Here is a 24,793-nt window from a genome sequence, read left to right on the forward strand (position 1 = left end):
GTCTAACCTCAAAGTAATGTCAAACTTTGATTCATAAAATTACTGCAATCAGATCTGGAACCAGAGAATTTTTCAGGCAGTGGCATCTTAGGCTCAATGATAGGAGGAACTACAAACTGCTCTCTACGATCTGCTGCGTGCTCAGGTTGAGGTGCGTTTAGCAACTGTGTCATCTTGCTGAGCAGCGACTGTTGTATTGAGTTGATTCACAGCAGTCGCAAGAAACTGAACCTGACGTTGCAACTCCTCCATGATAATACTTTACTGGTCCGTTATAATGTAATGCCTGGGCACTAGATACTAGCTAATATAGAAATCGAGAAGCCGGTTATAGCCAAAGGTCATACACGTTTCAGAAACAGAGGTACCAGGAGTCAGACAAAATCAGAGTCATTAACAGGCCGAGGTCTAAACAGAGTATCAGATGTTTGCAGTACAGGAAGGATAAGGCAGAGACAGAGTCGTAAACAGCCCAAGGTCAAAACCGAGTATCAGATGTCTGCAGTACAGTAAGGATGAGACTAAACAAAGTGAGGGGCACGCCGGATCATACACAGGAAAACAATCAGGAGAATATACAATATACAAGACTGATCTAACTAGAGTACATATATATCGGCAGTGTCTGCATATATATATATATATATCTCTGTAAACTAGCTGACTTAGGCACAATAGCAAGCCAAGGTCCAGCGCTCAGCGAACTGATAGCTATAATGGACAGCGAGTAACTGAATGCCCTGGGCTTATATAGAAGGAATAGATCACAGACCAAACCCCCAGGAAAATCGGACCAATCAGCAACATCCCTGCAGCAAGTGTCAGCTGACCGCAGGAATCAGCAGACACACCTCAGACACGCCTCCTTAACCTATAAAGACAGCTCTGAGCTGCGCGCGTCCTCCTAGGGAGACTGCCAGAAACAACACGCTGACTCACATCTACAGGGGAGCCGGGGATGCGTCTGAACAAAGAGGAAGAGGAAGCTTCTTGCAGCTGCTCAACATTGTCAGAGCAGCCTCCAGAGACAACACCAGATAAGTTTGTTACATGTAGTGTCTGAATAACACCAGAAACAAGCAAGCAATTAATGTCGTCAGATCTGACAATAATGTAAGAAACACCTGATCTATTGCATGCTTGTTCAGGGTCTATGGCTAAAAGAATTAGAGGCAGAGGATCAGCAGGATAGCCAGGCAACTATTATTGCCTAAAAGGAAATTAATATGTTAACCTCCATATCCTTCTCTTTACAGTTGTCCTTTAAAAACCAGAGCAATTTTCATATGACGCTCTTCCCATTCATTCGCCAATAACTTTACCGTTACTTATCACACAGAAATGATCTATATGTTTTTTTTTCGCCACAAATTAGTCATTCTTTGGGTGGTACTTTTTACTAAGAATTATTTTATTTTATATGCATTTTAAAGAGAAGTAGAACTAAGCTTGTAACCTTTATTGGAGCATCATCCATGGCTGAGTGCTGACCCGATATGCCTGAGCCTTCATGCTCCTCTGATGCTACCATAAAAGTTACGAGTTTAATTCTATCTACACGGACAATTGCAGGCGTTAATGTTCTGGTGTCTTGTTTTGTGGTCCTGCACCCATGGAGATGATGAACAGAGCGGACTTTCTTCTAATATCTAGCAAGAACAGCTTGGATGATCAACCAGTATTATCTCTTCACAACAGAAAAGGAAAAAAAATTAGAATTAGAATTAGACACGAAATCTCACAAAATGGAGTACTGACCATCAGGATCAAAGCGCTTCTTATTTTGGTAGAACATCCAGTTCTCCTATGAAAAAGAAAAACATGTTGTTATGCAAGGCCAATGCTTCTGTCAGGACAAGAGCTGGCTGCCAGACACCCCCCTTCCCAGGTCTACCCTAAACTTAATTATGGTCCCTGGGGCCCCTTCAAGGTTTCAGCAGTGAGGAAATTCACCTGTCCCAGGTAGCATGCTCCTCCATGAGTTTGCTGTTCCATGGGTTTCTGTCTTCATTCCCACTTGGCAAATCTTTTCAGTGATCTGGTGACAAACATGCGAGGGTCACAGAGAAGTGGCGCCCCTACCAGGGTGAGGACGGGAACGCACAAAGTCATAGACTGATAGATGAGTGCACCAGCTTGGCCAGGTTAGATGCTATTCTACCAAAAACTCTGCAGGGGCCCCCTGGAATCAAAACTAAAGTTGGGGGAGACCTGGGCGTGGCAACTGGCTTGGGGCCCTCGGGGTTGGTGAGTGAATTCGGCAAAAACAAAGGGGCCCCTAATGGCACTCTGGGGGGGGGGGGGGGGAGTTCTGTTGGGGAGGCTGGGTTAATTTTGCTTGGGGCCCCATAGCGACTAGAACTGACCCGGGTGTTATGTTAACATGGCCTGGCACAAGTTACCTTTCACACTATTTTAAATTATGAAGGCAAAACAAGTCAAGTAGGCATTTTTAGTCTCCCGTTCTATCTATCGGTGAAGATTGTGGTAGAGGTTTGGGTATAGGATCTGAAAGGAAACTAGTGATCACCTGGGGCTCTTACATCATGTGAGTTAAAGTGCCAAACAAGGATAAAGAGATATTAGGGCTGGTGTACAGTGTACAAAGTATACAGCATAGACAGCAACACGGAGGGCAGCACAGAACATTAATCAACAACAACACAAAATAACATTTGTAAAGCACTTTTCTCCCATAGGACTCAAAGCGTATAAGCATGGCTCAGACCAGTAATTGGTGGATTGGTAAATTGTGTTACAGAGGAAGAATTCTATAAGTCTGGAAAAGCCAGGCTAAACAGGTGACTTTTCAGTCTGGATTTGAATAGCTCCAGGGACTGGGCTGTCTTTACGGGTGTGGTAGGGAATTCCAAAGGGTAGGGGCAGCATGACAGAAAGCTCTGGCTCCAAAGGTTTGGAGGTGCACTCTGAGAGTGACCAAGTTAATGGATCCTGCTGATCCAATCTTGAAAAATATTCTCCATTTTACAGGTACCCAGTGCAGTGAGTGAAGGATCTGTGTAATGTGACAGTGGTGAGGCTGGTTTGTTAGCAATCTGGCAGCAGCATTCTGTACTAATTGCAGGCGGAGCAGGTCCTTGTTTGGGAGGCCTGCATAAAGAGCATTGCAGTAGTCCAGCCGTGATGTGATGAATGCATGAACTAGGGTTGGAAGATCCTCTGGGAGAATAAGATGTATCATTTTTGTAGTGTTCCTCAGATGAAAGTAGGAAGTTTTGACTACAGCCAAGATTTGGTTTCTGAAGCTCAATTCACCATCTATTAGTACACCAAGGCTGCACACAAAGTCAGAGCTATTGTTGTCTGAATTCCTAATCCTGATTGGTGTTGATTTAGAATAGAGCTGTTACGATGCCAGGTGCGGGTCTTGGACAACAAGGACCTCAGTTTTGTCAGCATTCAGTTTCAACCAGTTATCATTCATCCACTCATGTAGCTCAGCTAAGCAAGAATTTATTTTTAGAATAGGATCTGTTCTACCAGGTGTGAAGTACAAGTATAGCTGTGTGTCATTGGATTAGCAGCGGTAGGTCATGCCATGTTGTTGGATAATTGTGCCAAGTGGTAGCATGTAGATTGCAAATAGCAGAGGGGATAGGATTGATCCTTGTGGCATTCCAAATTTTAGAGGTGCAGAGTTTGACATGGCAGGTCCTAGGGATACTCTCTGTGTTCTGTCAAAGATCTGAACCACTGGAGGACTGAGACACTGATGTCACAGTACTCCTGCAGTCTATTAAGCAAGATTTCATAGTCAACTGTATCAAAAGCAGATCATTGCAAACTTGGATGAGGGCTGTTTCACAGCTGTGGTGTTTCTTGAAGCCAGATTGTAGATGGTCCAGGATGTTGTTTGTTGAGAGCCTGGCTTCTAGTTGCAGGTAGACAGCCTTTCCAATAACTTTACCTAAGAAGGGGAGGTTGGAGACAGGTCTGTAGCTGCTAATTGCATCTGGAACCATGAAAGGTTTTTTGAAAAGGGGCTTGATGATTCCTTCTTTTACAGAGGTAGCAAACCTCCCTGCTTGCAGAGAGCTAATTACTATTTTATGGAACGCTGGACCAAACAGATCAGGGCATTTCAGTTTGTGCTTAGTTGGTCCAGGGTCCAAAACAGGATGTCTGGCGGAGGTGATGGAGAATGTCTGAGATCTCTGTTTCACTAATGCCTTTGAAATGAGCCCAGGTTGTTAAGTTGTTCTTATGCTGGGAATACACAATGAGATTTCTCAGCAGATTTACTGTCCGATTGTTTTTCCAATCGATTTTCTGATCAATTTCCATTCACTTCTATGAGAAATCGATCAGAAAAACGATCGAAAATAAGATCGGACCTGTTGGAAATTATCTATCGAACCATTTATCTGCCAAAAAAATCTCATGGTGTATTCCCAGCACAACAGCTATTAACAGGTGTTGAATAAGTCTTAGGTGCTGTAGTAGACTGAATAAGAGACCGTACAGAGGACACTTTGTCAGAAAAGTAGCAGGTAAATTTCTCACATAGCTCCTTTGAGGGACCTATGAGTTGTCACACAGGGATGTACTGTATATTTATCAGAGCTGGTGCACAGTTTACACAGCATACAAGCTGCTAGGAGGGAAAGTGTTTGTAGATAGCCAGGGGATCCAGGGGACAAAATCAACTGTGCATTACAATTGCACTACTGATCCAGGGGCAATTTGGAATCCATTTAACACTTTTACACATAGGCCTCGTTCACATCATTTAGCGCAGATAGCTGTGCGATCGGAACGCAACGCGTACAATTGCACACCATCTGCGCTACTATGCGTTGCAGATCCCATTCACTACAGTGAATGGGATCTGCGCTGCGATTCCTGAAAATGCATGCAGCAGTGCAATAGTGCATCGCACTGCTGCACATCACATATGATAGGAACGGTAGAAGGGCTGTCTATGCCCGTCTACCGTTCTTGCATGTCGCACACTATGTGCGTTGCTAAAATGTGCAGGGTAGCGTGTATAGTCTGAACGAGCCCTTATCCTTTAAGCTTAGTGTTAGGGCTAGTAGTTTAATTAGTGTTATGGTGCAGTTTCTAACAATGTAGCATCCACAATCATGGCATTACAGTCTCTGGCATCAGAAACTAATAGGCTAGTGCAGGGGCGTTGCTAGGATCCTAAAAGATCTGGGGCACTTTTGGGCACTGCAGCCAGAAAATGGGTGTGGCCACATACCAGAATGTGGGTGTGGTCATGAGCAGAGCGAAATTTACATGAACTTAACAGTGGCCTAAGTAGGCCTGCTCAGCCAAATGTTAGATAAAGCCCCGTCAACCTTAATACAAAAAAAATTCAGCAGTGCAGCATATCACAAATAGGCAGTGTCATTTGAACATAACTAGGCAGAGTTACCTGGGTTCTGTACTGGTTAGTTTGGCTTTCTGCTGGGCGGGCTGGCCTGCTGCCAGGTTATCAGGCAGCTCCCCACAGCATTCCCTGACCTTCTAGTGGACCACCTCCCATGCTCCCATAGGCCTTCCATTAAGCCACCACAACTCCCAGCATGCCCCCATAGAAGAATCACAGCTCCCTGCATGTACCCATAAAGGCATCACGGCACCCTGCAAGGAACCACAGCACTCAGTATGCCCACATAGAGGCACCACAGCACCCAGCATACCCCCGATTGATGCACCACAGCTCCCAGCATGCCCGCCATTGAGGCACCACAGCTGACTCTGCCTGGAGGACATCCGAGGCACCCCAGAATAGATCCGGGGCACGTGCCACTGATCTTTGGGGCTAGCAATGCCCCTGGGCTAGTGTGGCTGGAATCTGACAGAGCTTCTCTAGGTCTACATGTAAATCTGTTGTAGCCTTTGTGACGCCGTCGATATGACAGATCGAATGCGTCATGGAGTTACGAACGCCAGTTCTTCGCAAACCAACCAAACTGACAGTTGTTGGTTTAAAATCCCCTTATTTTTTCTCTTACTCTCTGGCTGCTAACAAACCCTGGCTCTTTGGTAGCTTCTAATTACAAAACCTTGCACCTACATGGGACCGGGTGTTTCCTGGCCTTATGTGGCCCCCTAGAGAGTTTATAAGCTCATCCATCAGATGACGGGTAGATATCAGTGACAGAAGCTCATAAATAGAGATGGGCCGAACGGTTCGCCGGCGAACTTCGGTGGTTCGCGTTCGCGTCCCGCTGGCGAACCTTTGCGGAAGTTCGGTTCGCCCTATAATGCACCTTGAGGGTCAACTTTGACCCTCTACATCACAGTCAGCAGGCCCAGTGTAGCCAATTAGGCTACACTAGCCCCTGGAGCCCCACCCCCCCTTATATAAGGCAGGCAGCGGCGGCCATTACGGTCACTCGTGTGCTGCCTGCGTTAGTGAGAGTAGGGCGAGCTGCTGCAGACTGTCTCTCAGGGAAAGATTAGTTAGGCTTAACTTGTTCCTGTCTGGCTGCATACCTGTTCTGTGAACCCACCACTGCATACCTGTGCTGTGAACTCCCCACTGCATACCTGTGCTGTGAACCCACCACTGCATACCTGTTCTGTGAACCCACCACTGCATACCTGTTCTGTGAACCCACCACTGCATACCTGTTCAGTGAACCCACCACTGCATACCTGTTCAGTGAACCCACCACTGCATACCTGTGCTGTGAACCCACCACTGCATACCTGTGCTGTGAACCCACCACTGCATACCTGTGCTGTGAACCCACCACTGCATACCTGTTCTGTGAACCCACCACTGCATACCTGTTCTGTGAACCCACCACTGCAAACCTGTTCAGTGAACCCACCACTGCATACCTGTTCAGTGAACCCGCCACTGCATACCTGTTCTGTTCAGTGGACCCGCCACTGTATACCTGTTTAGTGAACCCGCCACTGCATACCTGTTGTGTTCAGTGAACCTGCCACTGCATACCTGTTCTGTGAACCCGCCACTGTATACCTGTTCTGTTCAGTGAACCCGCCACTGTATACCTGTTCAGTGAACCCGCCACTGTATACCTGTACTGTTCAGTGAACCCGCCACTGCATACCTGTTCAGTGAACCCGCCACTGTATACCTGTACTGTTCAGTGAACCCGCCACTGCATACCTGTTCTGTGAACCCACCACTGCATACCTGTTCAGTGAACCCACCACTGCATACCTGTGCTGTGAACCCACCACTGCATACCTGTTCTGTGAACCCACCACTGCATACCTGTGCTGTGAACCCACCACTGCATACCTGTTCTGTGAACCCACCACTGCATACCTGTTCTGTGAACCCACCACTGCATACCTGTTCAGTGAACCCACCACTGCATACCTGTTCAGTGAACCCACCACTGCATACCTGTTCTGTTCAGTGGACCCGCCACTGTATACCTGTTTAGTGAACCCGCCACTGCATACCTGTTGTGTTCAGTGAACCCGCCACTGCATACCTGTTCAGTGAACCCGCCACTGTATACCTGTACTGTTCAGTGAACCCGCCACTGCATACCTGTTCTGTGAACCCACCACTGCATACCTGTTCAGTGAACCCGCCACTGCATACCTGTTCTGTTCAGTGAACCCGCCACTGCATACCTGTTGTGTTCAGTGAACCTGCCACTGCATACCTGTTCTGTGAACCCGCCACTGTATACCTGTTCTGTTCAGTGAACCCGCCACTGTATACCTGTTCAGTGAACCCGCCACTGCATACCTGTTGTGTTCAGTGAACCCGCCACTGCATACCTGTTCTGTTCAGTGAACCCGCCACTGTATACCTGTTCAGTGAACCCGCCACTGTATACTTGTACTGTTCAGTGAACCCGCCACTGCATACCTGTTCTGTGAACCCACCACTGCATACCTGTTCAGTGAACCCGCCACTGCATACCTGTTCTGTTCAGTGGACCCGCCACTGTATACCTGTTTAGTGAACCCGCCACTGCATACCTGTTGTGTTCAGTGAACCTGCCACTGCATACCTGTTCTGTGAACCCACCACTGTATACCTGTTCTGTTCAGTGAACCCGCCACTGTACACCTGTTCAGTGAACCCGCCACTGCATACCTGTTGTGTTCAGTGAACCCGCCACTGTATACCTGTACTGTTCAGTGAACCCGCCACTGCATACCTGTTCTGTTCAGTGAACCTGCCACTGTATACCTGTACTGTTCAGTGAACCCGCCACTGCATACCTGTTCTGTGAACCCACCACTGCATACCTGTTCAGTGAACCCACCACTGCATACCTGTTGTGTTCAGTGAACCCGCCACTGCATACCTGTTCTGTTCAGTGAACCCGCCACTGCATACCTGTTCTGTTCAGTGAACAGTTTGGTGTGTCAGTGTGAAGCAGTACCTTAATTACACTACCTGATTGATGTATACACATGCAAGATGTTTTAAAGCACTTTAGGCCTGTCATTTAGCATTCAATGTGATTTCTGCCCTTAAAACGCTGCTTTGCGTCAAATCCAGATTTTTCCTGGGGACTTTTGGCGTGTATCCCACTCCGCCATGCCCCCCTCCAGGTGTTAGACCCCTTGAAACATCTTTTCCATCACTTTTGTGGCCAGCATAATTTTTTTTTTTTTCAAAGTTCGCATTCCCATTGAAGTCTATTGCGGTTCGCGAACTTTAACGCGAACCGAACCTTCCGCGGAAGTTCGCGAACCTAAAATCGGAGGTTCGGCCCAACTCTACTCATAAATTGCAGCTTTCTCCAGTCTGATCGGCCCCAGTCTCAGCAGGAGATCTGACACCTAGGCTGCTGCCTGAGTTTCAAAAGACTTCTGACCTTAGGAAAACCTGCTGTGACCTCAGGAATCCCAATATTCATATGTTCTCCATATTTCCTTCATAATTCCTGGCATAGCAGATCTCCCTGCCCATGAAATCTGCACAGGTTGTGGGATTCCACAGGGCGCTGGTTCTGACAGGTTTACGGACCAATCGGACTGCCAGATCTAGCGTAAGATTGTTTTAAAATAACCCTATAATACCCCAGGGGTCTGACCCCCCATGTTTGGTATAAACGTTCTTGATAAATTCTGACAAACCTAAAAATGTTACTAGATTTAACATAACTTGTATGGTTTGCAGATGAGCACACTTATCATGAGTCAGGTATATTTTGTGTTCATGCAAGGGGCGGGAAAATCTCCTGTTCCAAAGAGGCGTGTGATCCACGCCCCCTAACCCCTCCTTGCTGGAGTGGGGGCTATAACCACAGAGAGCCCAGAAAGCTCTTGGTCCTTTACCTTCAATCTGAAGCCTAGTAACATCCTGGCAGCCCGCAAGGACACTGGCCAAAACCTCCATCTTGGAACGATTTTTAACAAAGGCCTGTTGGCCGCATGGCAACCGCCATTTTGGGACTTTACGCCAAAGACTTGCGATTGCCGCATGGACTACCAATAACGGTATTTGAACTGTATATGCGGACATTCTGTTTCTTTTCTTCTCTTCTCTCTATCAAATCAATCTGTTCTAAAATAAGCTGTGTGTATGTAGTTTAGAAATAAACTGACGATTTTTTATCGTTCAGTTGTGTGCCTTTTCTGGTTATCGGATTGCTGCTATAACGAATCTGCCCTCTGAAGAGTTAGTTATACTACCGCATTGTTTTATTACTTGCTTATAACTTGTTGATTTGCTAGCTAGGTTGTAAATAACCGTTTCTTCCTTGTAGGATTAGCTAGTACCAGATTTCCTGTGTGAAATTGATAACTTTCGTTTCTCGATTGTAAATACAATTCGAGATTGCATCATATAGGGACCCAGTAACCTTTCTTTAACGTCACATTGCTCACAGTCTTTAAGCCGTCAGAAGTGACTATTCCCCGAACGGTGACTGGAGTGTGTTGAACGTGATTGGGCTGGCTACCGTATTATGATAGCGTTAGGGTCTCTTCGCCCTAGTTGGAGACTGTCTGCTCCATTCATCCAATCAGGCAGTGGTGGCAGTGTATTTACCCGATTTCCAGCGCGAAATCGATATTTTTAGTTTACCGATTGTATATACAATCAGAATTGTACATGTATGGGCACCTCCAACCGATCTTAACCGTTTACTACGCACACAGTGAATTTGCCTCCAGCAGTCTCTAGTGCATGAGACCTGCATGGCAACAGTGGCCTAGTAATACGGGATTGGTGGATGTTTACCCCATTACATATTGTCGGCAGCTGCGCGACCAATCTTTGTCAGTCTGTTCACCGTACTTCCTGCGTATGCTAACGGGAGCAGATTAGACGGGATTGGCACGCTTTGTCGCCTTTTCTTTCTTCCCTCTGACGATCCAGCAACCGGTCTCGTTGTCCGTCTGCGCCCGTACTTCCTGCGTACGCTAACGGGAGCAGATCTCGACGGGATCGCGGGGCTGGATTGTCACAGCCTTCTATGCAGGTTAACCTTTTGTTGTTGTTACAGAGCAGTTGCTTTAAAGCGGTATAAAACCCTGACATAATATTCAATAAAAACATGTTTTCCTACTTTTTATATGCCATACAATTAGCATATTTGCTTTTGTGTTTAAGTATTATTATTCATTTAGAAATTATACGTTCCCAAAGTACACTTTTTTTTACTCTGAGAGCTTACTTTGCATTTTATTCACAACTGCTTTATTCATCGTCTAACTTAAGGGGCCCATACACTTACCGATTTTCCCGCCGATATACAGCTGATTCAATCACTGTGTTTGAATCGGCTGTGAAACCGTTGCGCAAATGCTGACCGCACGATCGATTTCCATCCAAAATCGATCGTTCCCATCGTTCCTGTCTGTGCGAAAGATTTCGCTCGATCACCGGCGGGTCGGGAGTGCATCAATAGCGGCGTTCGAATGCCCGACGACCGACGCTAGCGGCAATACATTACCTGATCCGGCTGGCGCGAGTCCCCGCTGTCACCGCTGCATCTTTTCCGCGCTGGGCTCCGAGTCCGGCAGGCTTCACTTCTTCCTGTCCCGGCAGGAAGTTTAAACAGTAGAGCGCCCTCTACTGTTTAAACTTCCCCGGACAGGAAGTACAGTAAAGCCTGCCAGACTCTGAGCCCAGCGCGGAGAAGAAGACAACGGAGACCGGGGGACTCACGCCGGCCGGATCATGTAATGTATGCGGGGGCCTGGGGGGCGGCGGCAGCAGCCGCTTCACAGATGTTTAATCAATTTCATACTGAAATCGATTCACAATCTGTTTGCAGTAAAGGCAGCCATACGATCTCTCTCTGATCAGATTCGATCAGAGAGGGATCCATCTGTTGGTCAATCTGATGGCAAATCGGCCACTGTATGGCCACCTTTAAGCATAAATGCTTTCTGATTGTCTCACTGTCTTTAGGAGACCCGGCAGTGTCAGAGAAGGCTTAGTTTACATTCCTCACTTGATACATTCAAACACAAGATAACATTATCTACAACTTTGGATGCATCCAGCTCTGCTGGCAGACAGAATTGCACCGCCAGGGAGGTTAAAGCAGTATTGTCACCATAAAAATCAAATTTCAACAGCAACTGGTCTGAGTGTATTAAATGATAAAGATGCTAATCCTGCATTCAAAACTTTTTCTGCTTTTATGGTTTGGAGTTATCACATACTTTAGGAGCTCTGGCCCTAGTGCCAAACAGTGCAAAAAAAGTTGAATGCTGGGAGTTCTTTTGAATGCTGGGAGTTCTTTTTATCTATAATATATTCCTCCTCTTCCATATATTTCCCTGCCTAGCTGATCACTTGTGTTTACAAGCAAGGCTGAGGTGACTCAGTGATTGGATGTGTAAATAAAAAAAAAGACTCTGGGAGGAGGGCAGCTAATGAATAAACAATGAGCAAGAGAAGGGAGGGGGGAAAACAAGAGTCAGGGAGGATATGATGTCAGCATTAGCTTGGCAAAATGGCCACTGCCCTGAATAGAATTTTCTGCAATTCACAGGAATCATTATGTGGATAGCACAATACATCTGTTATGTAAGTAGAAGTAGTATTTATCTACTTATATATGTGTTTTTTATTTCTAGGTTAGCATGGGTGTCGCTTGTTCTTTAAGGCCTGTGTTAACCCTTTGCTGTTCTAGTAAAAAAAAAATGCTGGTTGTAGATAATATGCTGTAAATAATCTATTAGAGCAAAGTAGAAATGCTGGGTTTTATTCCGCTTTTATAGAGAGTTTTTATCTAAGACCTTTTAACCTTTTTATTGGACGAGGACTTACCATATACCCATTTCTGTACCTCTGCGAATCCCGGGCTGCCCTTTTCCATGGAGTGTCCTAAAATTAAAGAACAGGAACACCAACACAATCGTTAAAGACACATGTAATTTCACTTATTCATTTTTATTATTATTTAGTATTTATCTAGTTGCATGTATTAGAAAAAGAAAGCCCATAGATATAGCACCACTCAATGTATAAGTAATGATACAAAAAAGTTTATTCCATAAATAATCACATATGATAATTATTGACACATATAGGAGTTTAATATGTACATTAAAACAATTAAAAAGACCACATAGTCCTAGAGCACCCAGCTGCAATAATACATATATCTCAAGTATATCAATGCATATATCCCAAAAATATATCAATAAATGCCAACTTGGTGGGTATCAAATGTGATCCCATCAGTGGTAGAACCCGGGTTCAGTATCAACAAACAATAGTGCAACAATTGTGTATAACCAAATAAATAAGTATTATCATATAGAAAAAGGGACTAAAGTGCTGAGTGCTAAAGCAATGGCAGTGATAAAGATGGGCTGCACAACTGAATGATAGGAGCAGCCTAATAGATAAAGTGCATGAGAGGCAACGTGAAAAGTGAACAAGAAAGGATATATTAATTGTAGAAGCAGGGGGGTCATCTATGTTAGGACTTGCCCTTGTGGTAAATTATATGTGGGACAGACCAAAAACATGCTAAAAACTAGGATTCAACAGCATCTGTCAAAGATCAGATTGGCCCAACGGGATTTTGATAATGGCGAGACCTTAACATCGGTTGCATCCCATTTTTTGTTCGCCCATGGGGGCTCCACGGTGGGCCTCAAAGTCTGTGGCATAGATCAGATTAGATTGGGCATGAGGGGAGGCAACATTGTAGGGGCCCTGCTCAAACGAGAGGCCAGGTGGATTTATCAACTTGATAGTATGGCACCATCTGGCATCAATGAGGAAATTGATTGGTCTGGCTTCTTAGAGTAGTATATTCTGTACTGTTATTAACTGGTATTGCTTATATGGTATGCAATATATGATTTTGCTGCAATTTGTTGTAACATCAAAAAGGTTTCTTTCACCCTTTTTTATATATGTGTTCATATATGTATACATATTTGCTTACACCTCTTTTTCTTCTGTATGTGCAGATCATACTGTATATTGCAATATACCTTTGTGCCTATCTACTGCCTATGCATGGACCTGTGTGTGGACTTTGATTCGTTATGTCCATATGATTGGGCATGGACTACCTGGACTGTATGTGGACATGGGACCCCAGTTTTCTGATCAATGCAGGCCTCCCTAATTGTTCCTGGATTGAACATTTATTCCGGATTTTTCTTGGACATATGAACCTTTTTGAGCATGATCACATTGACTTTTGCTCCTATGTCATCCTGCTCCCCCCTTTTGGCGTGCGGGGCAATACGTGGACACAGAATATGGCCTTGGCTTTACTTTCCCTTTAATAGATGGTTGTATAGGGATGTATTTGTAGACTGTATGTTTTATGCATAGGTATGTATAGAGACGTAATGCCTTTTATTATATTTCACGCTGTATTGCATAGTGCATGCGTGTGTATGTCAATATATTGGATTTGACGTATTTGCATGTGTATTTGTGTTAATATATAAGCCTTCGTCTCATCTATCCTAGTTTACTTATATACTCTCTCTCCCCTTGCTATTCTCCCTTCTCCGGTATATAGAGTATTGGTTTCCTAGGCAACCGCTTCTATTTACTCACCTTCCGGCTTCCTATGCAGCCTGCGCTCCAGCGTGGTCTCTTCCGTCTTCCTCCTTCTTCTGCCCAGTCTCGCATGCTCCGAGTAGCGGTGACGTCACATCTGGTTGACGTACGCTTCTCGGCACACGCCCCTCTTCTTATTTAAACGCCAGACTGGCGTTCACAAGCACGGTGTTCTCTCCTCCTTTCAAAGCGGGGTGACGCCCGCGAACCTGGGGGAAACGTCTGAGGGGACCCCAGTCTTCTCCAGCTGCCTTGTTTACCAGTGCCTCGGGCTAAGTATCTCCTTTCTTGTTCACTTTTCACGTTGCCTCTCATGCACTTTATCTATTAGGCTGCTCCTATCATTCAGTTGTGCAGCCCATCTTTATCACTGCCATTGCTTTAGCACTCAGCACTTTAGTCCCTTTTTCTATATGATAATACTTATTTATTTGGTTATACACAATTGTTGCACTATTGTTTGTTGATACTGAACCCGGGTTCTACCACTGATGGGATCACATTTGATACCCACCAAGTTGGCATTTATTGATATATTTTTGGGATATATGCATTGATATACTTGAGATATATGTATTATTGCAGCTGGATGCTCTAGGACTATGTGGTCTTTTTTAATTGTTTTTAATGTACATATTGAACTCCTATATGTGTCAATAATTATCATATGTGATTATTTAAGGAATAAACTTTTTTGTATTATTACTTATACATTGAGTGGTGCTATATCTATGGGCTTTCTTTTTCTAATACATGCAGCTTGTTTGGTTGGGCCCTAAGCACGCTCTCATTTTTTGCTAGTGTTGCAGACATTGTTTTGGTGTCTTAGTATTTATCTAGTGCCAACATGTCCTGCAGTGCAGTACAAAGTACAGTGCCTTTCAAAAGTCTTCACCCCTTTCCGCTCGACTCTGTACCTATTTTGTTACATTTCAACCTGTAATTGTAGTGTTTTATAACCTTATTTTATGTGATGGATCTGAACAAAATTGTCTTAAGTTGGTAAAGTGAAATGAGAAACAAATATAAAATGACTTTTTTTTTTTTAAATAATAAACTGAAAATTGGCATGTGCATATCTATTCAATTGATTCAAATGAGGCTTAATTGCCTCAGCTGTGCAGCTGGGAGAGAGGGGTTACTTACCTTAAAGTGAACCTTAACCACTTCGCATCCAGACCTTGTTTTCAACTTATTGACCAGAGCAGTTTTCACAGTTTAGCTATGTCCCTATTTAATCAGAAATAACTTTATCCCTACTTATGACACAGAAATGAAATATATATTGTTTTTTTCAAGACAAACTAGGCTTTTATTTTATGCCATTTTTTCCCTCAAACAATTTTGTTTTCTATGAATTTTAATGGGAAAACAAAGAAAAAAATAGAACAAACATGTATTTCTCAGTTTTACCAATTCCAGTTTAAAAATAAAAAGCGCTACTGTCGATAAAAAACACACATTTTGTTTGGCTATTCTTACTGCTAATCACAAAACTTCGATTATGTTCCGGTCACAATTTATGGTGAAGATATTTGATTCTGAAATAGTGCTACAAAGTGTGTTTTTCACTATGAAATGAGAATATAAAGTACCTTTAATAGTAAAAATCAATCTTATTAGCTCAGGAAACTTATATTCCCATTCACCAATTAGTCCTGCATCAGATAGTGCCAGAAATATGCACAGGAGCAAGCCCAATCCTGAACAGCACTGCTTCTGCTACAAGACGTATATCTACTGACCTGTGGCTTAGATGAAGTCCCAGAGGACGTATATCTACTGACCTGTGGACGAAGTGGTTAAGTCAGAAAAAAAAAGAGTTTTACTCACCTGGGGCTTCTACCAGCCCCCTGCAGAAGTCCTGTGCCCTCGCAGCCACTCACTAATCCTCTGGTCCCCCGCTGCCAGCTAGTGTCATTTTTGCCGACAGGCCCGACAGGACTGGCCACGCATAGCTTTTTCCGCATTCCCGACTGAAATTAGCGCTATTGCGGGCCGCAACGTGTACAAAAATACGCGTTGCCGCATTACGAATGCCTAGATTCAATAACTACGCGTTGCAGCCCGCAATAGCGCTAATTGCAGTCGGGAATGGGGAAAAAGCTACGCGTGGCCAGTCCTGTCGGGCCTGTCGGCAAAAATGAAACTAGCTGGCAGCGGAGGACCAGAGGATTAGTGAGTGGCTGCGAGGGCACAGGACTGCTGCAGGGGGCTGGTAGAAGCCCCAGGTGAGTAAAACTCTTTTTTTTTTTTTTTTACTTAAAGAAAACCTGAACTGAACATTAAAAGTCAAAATAAGCATACACAAGTCATACTTACCTTCCATGTAGTCTACTCCTCAGTGTCTTTTTCCTGTCCCGCTTCCTGTTTGTTCACTGTGATCAAGGGAATTTTCCGTCCTCCATTTTGAAAATGGCCATTACCCATAACAGCTTTCTGGTCAGCACACAGTTAAACTGTAACATCGCCCATTTGAGCCATAGGGAAACATGGACATTACCTGGTACATCAGTTTTCCTCTCAGCTATAACTGACAGCAACTGATATTTTACTGACAGCAACTGATATATTTCAGATCTGACAAAATGTTGTCAGAACTGGAAGGGATCATTGTCAGAAGAAAATGGTGGGCTTCTGAGAGGAACTGATGGCAAGGTAACTATGTAATGTTCATTTGAAGTTATCTCATGTGTTTATTTTAAATATTTTTACTCAGTACAGGTTCTCTTTAAGGTTCACTTAAAGTCCGTTGTCTTCTATGCGTTCCAAACATTTGCGTTCCAAACATTTTGCACGTGTCCTATTGGACGCGTTGGGAGACTCACTATTGCACACTTCCTCCTTCAAGCCGGAAGGAGGAAGTGCGCGGTAGTGAGTCTTGTTTGGTACACATACAAGACAACGGTTTTATGGGTAAGTAACCCCCCTCTATCCCAGCCGCACAGCTGAAGCAATTAAGCCCTTATTTGAATCACGAATTCGAGTCTGTAATGATCCGCTCAGCTGGCTGCACAGGCAGACAGATGTTTGACCATTCCTTATGTCTGAGAGATGCAGGTCTCTGGAAAGGAGACCTGGCTTCATCTAGCAACTTTCAGAGTTGCTTTGCTGAGGGATTTGCATACATGCAAATTGCCCAGCTGTCTCCTTTGAGGGCTGGCAGTATAAAGGCTTTCTGCTCCCAGAAGGCTTTGCTGGTCATAACGGTTTGTTAAATACACTCCTGGAGTGTCAGCCTTCCCTGTTGGATTGTTATAGTTATCTTAGAGTAATTCTGGGGACTGCGCTAGGCAGCTTCTCTAGTGCAGTTAGCCTGCTTATCTGTTTTGTCAATGTTGCCACTCTGCTGTGATTGTCCTGTCGCCAACGGTGGTCGATAGGAAATCGTCCTGTCTGTCTGTGGGTGCTAACCAGGGCAGCGGTTGCTACTGGTAGCCCCTTCTGTTTTATCTGTCTTACTTGGATTGCACTAGCCTCTAGCGGTAGCGGCTGTGGATCCTTCTGATCTTTGTTCTTGGAGTATAGCTGTTGCAGCGGTTGCTCCCTGCTGTCTCATCTGTCTGTCGTGTTTTGATCGCACTAGCCTCTAGCAGTAGTGGCTGTGGATCCTTCTGATCGATTTCTTGGAGTATAGCTGGAGCAGCGGTTGTTACCGGCTATCTCATCTGTCTGTCTTGCTTGGATCGCACTAGCCCCTAGCGGTAGCGGCTGTGGATCCTTCTGATCTGTGATCCTGTCCCTGAACTTGGATCGCACTCGCTCTGGCGGAAAGAGCAGTGGATCCTGCTAGCTCTGTTACTTTACCTGGATCGCACTCGCTCTGGCGGAAAGAGCAGTGGATCTTTCCTATCCTGCTTCCCGTCCGTCTGTCTGTCTTGTCTGATATGAACGCTTGCTGTAGGCTCGGTGAGGTAACCGTTAAGCAAGCGCTCGCGTTCTCTGTTTTGTGTTTATGTGTCGGTGGTTAGTTAGGCGTGCTTGTCTCTGTTGCGCTTAATGTGCGGAGATCGCACAGTAAACGCGTTCGCTGTTGCGAATGAGTGCGGTGTTCGCGTTTAGTTAGCGTTTGTTGTTTTCCTTATCTTCTCATTGTATGATTTGCTGTGCCTTTGCTACTCTCGTGCCCTGTCTTGCTTAAAGAGAATCTGTATTGTTAAAATCGCACAAAAGTAAACATACCAGTGCGTTAGGGGACATCTCCTATTACCCTCTGTCACAATTTCGCCGCTCCTCGCCTCATTAAAAGTGGTTAAAAACAGTTTTAAAAAGTTTGTTTATAAACAAACAAAATGGCCACCAAAACAGGAAGTAGGTTGATGTACAGTATGTCCACACATAGAAAATACATCCATACACAAGCAGGCTGTATACAGCCTTCCTTTTGAATCTCAAGAGATCATTGTGTGTTTCTTCCCCCCTGCAGTTCTCATGCACTGAAGTTTCAGGCTGCTCTTTTTTCTCCTGCAAACAGCTTTGCCCTTGTCTGTAATTCTTCAGTATGTGAAAGCCCAGCCAGCTCAGAGGACGATTTATCCAGCTTGTAAAAGATAAGAGAGAAGAGAGAAGCTGCTCTAATCTAAATAATACACAGGCAGTGTGCATAGAGGGGCCTGGAAGGGGGAGTCCATAGCAGAACCACAACACTGAAGAACTTGGCAGCCTTCCAGACACAGGCCGACAAGTCTGACAGGGGAAAGATACATTGATTTATTACAAAGACTGTTACGGAGTCTCTTTAAGTCTTGTGTAACCTCTGGCAATCGCCTCTCTCTTGATTGCGTTCCTACTCTGTTTCTGCTGTTGTGTGTGCACCGTCGCGGGTTGGCGACTAGATTGGTGCACACACATACATTCTGTCCCTGTGCTCATTCTCGGTCGCTATCGCTTCTCTTGCGATTGCGTTCTCGCTTGGTTTCCTCTGTTGTGTGTTCACTGTTGCAGGTTGGCGACGAGATTGGTAGACATACATACATTCCTCCTCTGTGCTTATTCTGTCTTGTGTCACTGGTAGCAATCGCCATCTCTTGCGATTGCCTTCCCACCTGATCTTCATGGTTGTGTGTTCATCGTCGCAGGGTGGCGACTAGATTGGTGGACACACATACACTCTGTCGCTTTACTCTCTCTCTTGAAGGGCTATCTTGCCCTGCGGTTCTTCCCTTCGTACAATTCCTATCTGGCGTCTGTGGCAGGGCAGAGGCTCTGTTCCTCTGCACTCCACAGCTCCATCTGCCAACAGGAATTTCCCTCTACAGGTGCGTTGCACCTTTTGCTGGGTTCTCTCAAATTATACGCTTGTGGAGGATTTCTGCAGTGTCAGCGCGCGTCCTGTGCGCTGATCACGGAGAGAATTCCACAATCGTTACAGAGTCCTTTGGGAATTGTGAGCCCAGAACTACTGCTCCCAGCATGCTCCTCCCCTCTATAGAGGCAACAGAGCTCTGAGCAAGCCCCACCTTCCTCTATATACAGATCCAAGCATGCCCTCCTACTTTATGTAGTACTGGGTTGTCCCCTAGGGCCAGCTGGCAAACTCCCCTGGGCCCTGGTCTCCCCCCAAAGTAATAAGTGACCCCCTGGAGCTTCTGCAGAGTATTTGCAGCAGAGCGCACTTACCTGTCTGTAACTTACCGGTCTATGCTTTGCCCTCACAGACACCTAATCTCCGTAACCCAGTGGCACATGAGTATATACGTGCTGCTAAGCTAGGAGATGAGGCGCCTACAAGGATGTAGCACACAGATGGCTGGAGTGCTCTCCACTGTAAATACTGTACAGGGCCTTGAAGGGACCCCTATTCACATTATAGGAGGTCTGGGGGCCCAGCAGCCAGCTCTGAGGCCCTGGAGGTCAACCCAGTGCTATATGGAGACGGAGGGGCATGCTGGAAACTGCAGTGCCTCTGGAAAGGGAGGAGCATCCTGGGAGCTGTGGGGCCTCACAGGGAGTGGTTTTCAGTTTGTCCCTATGGAAACGCCGGTCCTGGCTATCCCCTCAATTCTTACCTTAAACTGCTGACTTTTTCACCCTTAACACACCCTCAATTCTGTCTGCCCCCTTTACCCTTTCTTTCCTCACTGATCTCTCCTCACCCTGACCACCTCTTGAGTTACTGCTCCTCTCCACCCTTATACCCCCCTCCCCCCTTTGCTTGAGTTGACCTCTGCACCCTCAATTTTAAATGCCCCTTTGCATTGACAGATTATTTATTTATTTATTGTATTTATAAAGCGCCCACATATTACGCAGCGCCGGACAATAGTTTAGGTTACAGACAATATTCAGAGTGACATACAGCAATACGACAATACAGGAATGCAAGAAACACCAGATCACGCAGCACAGTATGGGTACAAGGTAATGCTTAGTCAGTCGCTGGATGGGGGCATGAAGATTAGGCAAGTTGAGTTCACTCAAATGCATAGCATGGGTGCACAGTAATGGAGATGCACGATCAGGTAGGACACAAAAGGAGGAGGACCCTGCCCGAAGGCTTACAATCTAGAGGGAGAGGTAGGGACACAAGAGGTAGGGACACAAAAGGTAGGGGACAGAGTTCAGCTGCGGGTTTAGAGTACTTGTGAAGGGTGGCAGGCCAGAGTGAAAAAATTAGTTTTGAGGGCCTTCTTGAAAAGGTTGAAGGTGGGGAAAACCCTAACTGGGGGGGGGGGGGGAAGGTAGGGAGTTCCATAGTGTTGGAGCAGCTCTTGAAAAGTCCTGGAGGCATGCATGGGATTGGGTGACGAGGGGGGCAGTCAGGCGAGGTTCATTGGAGGAGTGGAGTGAGTGGCTAGGTGTGTACCTTTGGGTAAGATTGGAAATGTAGGTTGGGCAGGTTTTGTGGACAGATTTGTAGGCCAGACACAGTAACTTGAATCTGATTCTGGACTGGATAGGAAGCCAGTGGAGGGATTCACAGAGTGGACCCGCCGTGGTGGAGCGATGGGAGGAGTGGATAATTCTGGCTGTCGCATTCATGATGGACTGCAGCGGGGCTATTCGGGTCATAGGTAGACCAGACTGAAGGGCATTGCAGTAGTCAAGGCGGGAAATTATGAGGGCATGGATGAGGAGTTTGGTGGTGGCAGAGGTCAGGAAAGGGCGGATCTTGCAGATGTTACAAAGGTGGAAGTTGCAGGATTTCGTGAGGTTTTGGATGTGAGGAGTCCAGGGTGACACCCAGACAGCGTGCTTGAGAGTTAGGGCGGATGGTAGTGTGGTTAACAGTGACATGCACACCTGTGAGGTTCAGGGATTGCTGGGGTGGGAGGATCATAAATTCTGTTTTGTCTAGATTTAGTTTCAGGTTTCTAGTTTTAGTTTCAGGTTTCAGATCTCTTCAAGTTGACCTCCTACAGTTCTAACAGCCTACTTCCTTTCACACACACGCACACACAGCACCAACCAAGCAATCCTGAAACGCATAAAACAAATAGATACTTACCTTAGTAATAGGGAGTCTCTGATTAGTCTAGACTAGGCTTCCCAAATCTTCCTATACCCCACTGTTCCAGCGCTGTATCACTCTCTGGTCTATAAGGTCTCTTCAGTGCATAACTGTGATGGTACCTTTACTGGGCACGCACAAGTAAGGTTCGTACATGTCCAGAAAAATGTAAGGACAACTAAAGTGAGAGGGATATGGAGGCTGCAATATTTCTTTCCTATTAGCTGGTCGCTCGGCGTTGCCCGGGTATGTATTTGGCTAGTGTTGGCTCCACCCTCTTTTTCTAACCCTAACACACAATTTCTCAATGACCTAATTTGTGAACTTTGCGGCAGTGTTGCCAACCTTTCACGTTATGTTTTACTGACAAATACCTAAAAATTTACTGACATAAGCTTTTTTTTTTACTGAGCCGGAAAAATGGGTGTGGTCACGCACCAGAATGTGGGCGTGGTCATGGGTGGGGCCAAATATACATGATTTTAGTATTGCTGTAAAAGGTCTGCCAGGGAAGTTTGAGCTCTGCCATAGTGTTTCCCCCCCCCCCTTCCCCCAAAATACATGTAATCTTACAGCATTTCACCAAAAATCCACGTAATCTGGCAGAGGTTCTTCCAAAATACAGATAATATGGCAGTGGTTCCCAAAAAATAGCTGTAATCTGGCAGCAGCGATTCCCCCAACATACACATAATCTGGCAGCAGTTCCCCAAAATACATTTAATCTGACAGCAGTGGTTCCCCAAAAATAGGTAGCCCCAGGTCTATAGGTGTCCCCAGAACAGGTAGCCAGGAGGAGTGATGTCCCCAGAACAGGTACCCAGGGGTATATGTGCCCAGTATATGTAGGCAGGGGTACAGGGCCGGTTCTAGACTGGCACATATAGGGGGCAGTCAAATGGGTAGGGGGCAACATGTTCGAGGAAATTGTGCGCCGCGGCGACGAAAGTGGGCATGGCAAGTAAATGCACATAATGAGAGACAGCGTTTCACCAGTAAATGCACATAAGAGACAGCCTTTCACCAGTAAATGCACGTAATGACAGACAGCATTTCACCAGTAAATGCACGTAATGACAGACAGCTTTTCACCAGTAAATGCACGTAATGAGAGACAGCTTTTCACCAGTAAATGCACATAATAAAAGACAGCTTTTCACCAGTAAATGCACATAATAAGAGACAGCTTTTCACCAGTAAATGCACATAATAAGAGACAGCTTTTCACCAGTAAATGCACATAATAAGAAACAGCTTTTCACCAGTAAATGCACATAAGAGACAGCTTTTCACCAGTAAATGCACATAAGAGACAGCTTTTCACCAGTAAATGCACATAATAAGAGACAGCTTTTCACCAGTAAATGCACATAATGGCAAACAGCCAGTGTCCTCAGTATATGTAGCCAGAGGTATATGTCCCCAGTATATGCAGTCAGGGGTATCTGTGCCCAGTATATGTAGCCAGAGGTATATGTGCCCAGTATATGTAGGCAGGGGTATATGTCCCCAGTATATGTAGCCAGAGGTATATGTCCCCAGTATATGTAGCCAGGGGTATATGTGCCCAGTATATGTAGCCAGAGGTATATGTCCCCAGTATATGCAGTCAGGGGTATCTGTGCCCAGTATATGTAGCCAGAGGTATATGTGCCCAGTATATGTAGGCAGGGGTATATGTCCTCAGTATATGTAGCCAGAGGTATATGTCCCCAGTATATGTAGCCAGAGGTATATGTCCCCAGTATATGTAGGCAGGGGTATATGTGCCCAGTATATGTAGGCAGGGGTATATGTCCCCAGTATATGTAGTTGGGTATATGTCCCCAGTATATGTAGGCAGGGTATATGTGCCCAGTATATGTAGCCACAGGTATATGTCCCAGTATATGCAGTCAGGGTTATATGTGCCCAGTATATGTAGCCAGAGGTATATGTGCCCACAATAGGTAGCCATGTGACCCCCCTCCCCAGCAGGAGGACAGCAGCGCAGTGGAGGGAGAGCTGTGGCATCAGCGGTGGAGAAGGGGGGCAATCTCCTCCCCCCTTCCCTCACCTAAGTGCTCTCCCTCGCTCACTCTCCCCTACTGAACTAAGTGCTGAGCGGCTGGCAGGCGGCAGCGAGCAGAACTTACCTGTGTGTCGTCGCAGGCGCGGGATGATCTGCCGCTACTCTGGTCTGGTCCAGACCAAAGCAGCAGAACTTCCGGCACTTGGAGCGAGACGGAAGGTAAGTCCCGCCTGCTGCCAAACGCCACTCATCACTTAGTTCAGGAGGGGAGAGCGAGGGAGGGAGAGCACTAAGGTGAGGGAAGGGGGGGGGAGATTGCCCCCCTTCTCCACCGCTGATGCCACAGCTCTCCCTCCACTGCGCTGCTGTCCTCCTGCAACAGGGCGGGAGGCCGATTGGCCGCCCTTACGGACGCTACTGAATTCCTTACGGAATTCACGGGCAGCTTAATTTGTATCAAAATTTACGGGCTGCCCGTAAATTTACGGGCGGTTGGAAACACTGCTTTGCGGTCTTTGGCATCAATAATTTGCATTTAAATGAAACAAATCTTAATATTATTATTATTATTTATTGTATTTATAAAGCGCCAACATATTACGCAGCGCTGGACAATAAATATATACAATGATACAAGGATGACATACATAGGGTTATACACATAGAACAAAGTTATACATACAAATTGTACAAAATACATGATCATGCAATATGGGCTGGTTAGGTAGGCCCAGTAATACAAGTACAGGCTGTCATAGGACAGGAGCACATGATCCTATAGATTACACTAGGGGGTGGAGGACCCTGCCAGAGGCTTACAATCTAAAGGGAGGGGTGGAAACACTTGGTGGGGCTGTTAAATATTCCCTAGAGAGTTACTGTGTGGTAGGAGGTGGGTAGGCCATCATAAAGAGGTGGGTTTTGAGGGCTTGCTTGAATGTGTTGAAAGAGGGAGCAAGTCTGATGGGTGGTGGAAGGGCATTCCAGAGGGTGGGGGCAGCTCTTGAGAAATCTTGCAGGCGGGCATGGTAGTGTGAAATGCGTGGGATGGTGAGGCGAAGGTGGTTGGAGGATCGGAGGGGGCGACCTGGTGTATACTTGTGAACAAGCTCCGAGATGTAGGTAGGGCAGGTTTTGTGCACAGATTTATACGCCAGGCATAGAATCTTGAAACTTATCCTGAAACGGATAGGGAGCCAGTGCAGGGATTCACAAAGGGGAGATGTGGATGCAAAGCGGTGCGAAGAATGGATGAGTCTTGCAGCCGCGTTCATCACTGATTGAAGGGGGGCAGTGCATTTCAGGGGGAGGCCGGAAAGGAGGGCGTTACAGTAATCAAGGCGGGAGATGATGAGGGCAT

At 45.8% G+C, this 24,793-nt stretch overlaps 1 protein-coding gene across 1 annotated transcript in view; it reads right to left on the reverse strand.

Annotated features, from left to right (window-relative positions):
• Positions 1-24,793, reverse strand: part of LOC137541396 (uncharacterized) — a 59,008-nt gene that overhangs the window by 27,013 nt on the left and 7,202 nt on the right. The window contains exons 3-4 of the mRNA XM_068262674.1: positions 12,209-12,265; positions 1,759-1,804 (exon numbers count right to left, since the gene is read on the reverse strand). Of these exons, the coding sequence (XP_068118775.1) occupies positions 1,759-1,804; positions 12,209-12,265 (103 nt within the window). The remainder of the gene's footprint in view (positions 1-1,758; positions 1,805-12,208; positions 12,266-24,793) is intronic.

The sequence above is a fragment of the Hyperolius riggenbachi genome, chromosome 12 (genome assembly GCF_040937935.1).
Source record: "Hyperolius riggenbachi isolate aHypRig1 chromosome 12, aHypRig1.pri, whole genome shotgun sequence".
NCBI classification, from domain to species: Eukaryota; Metazoa; Chordata; class Amphibia; order Anura; family Hyperoliidae; genus Hyperolius; species Hyperolius riggenbachi.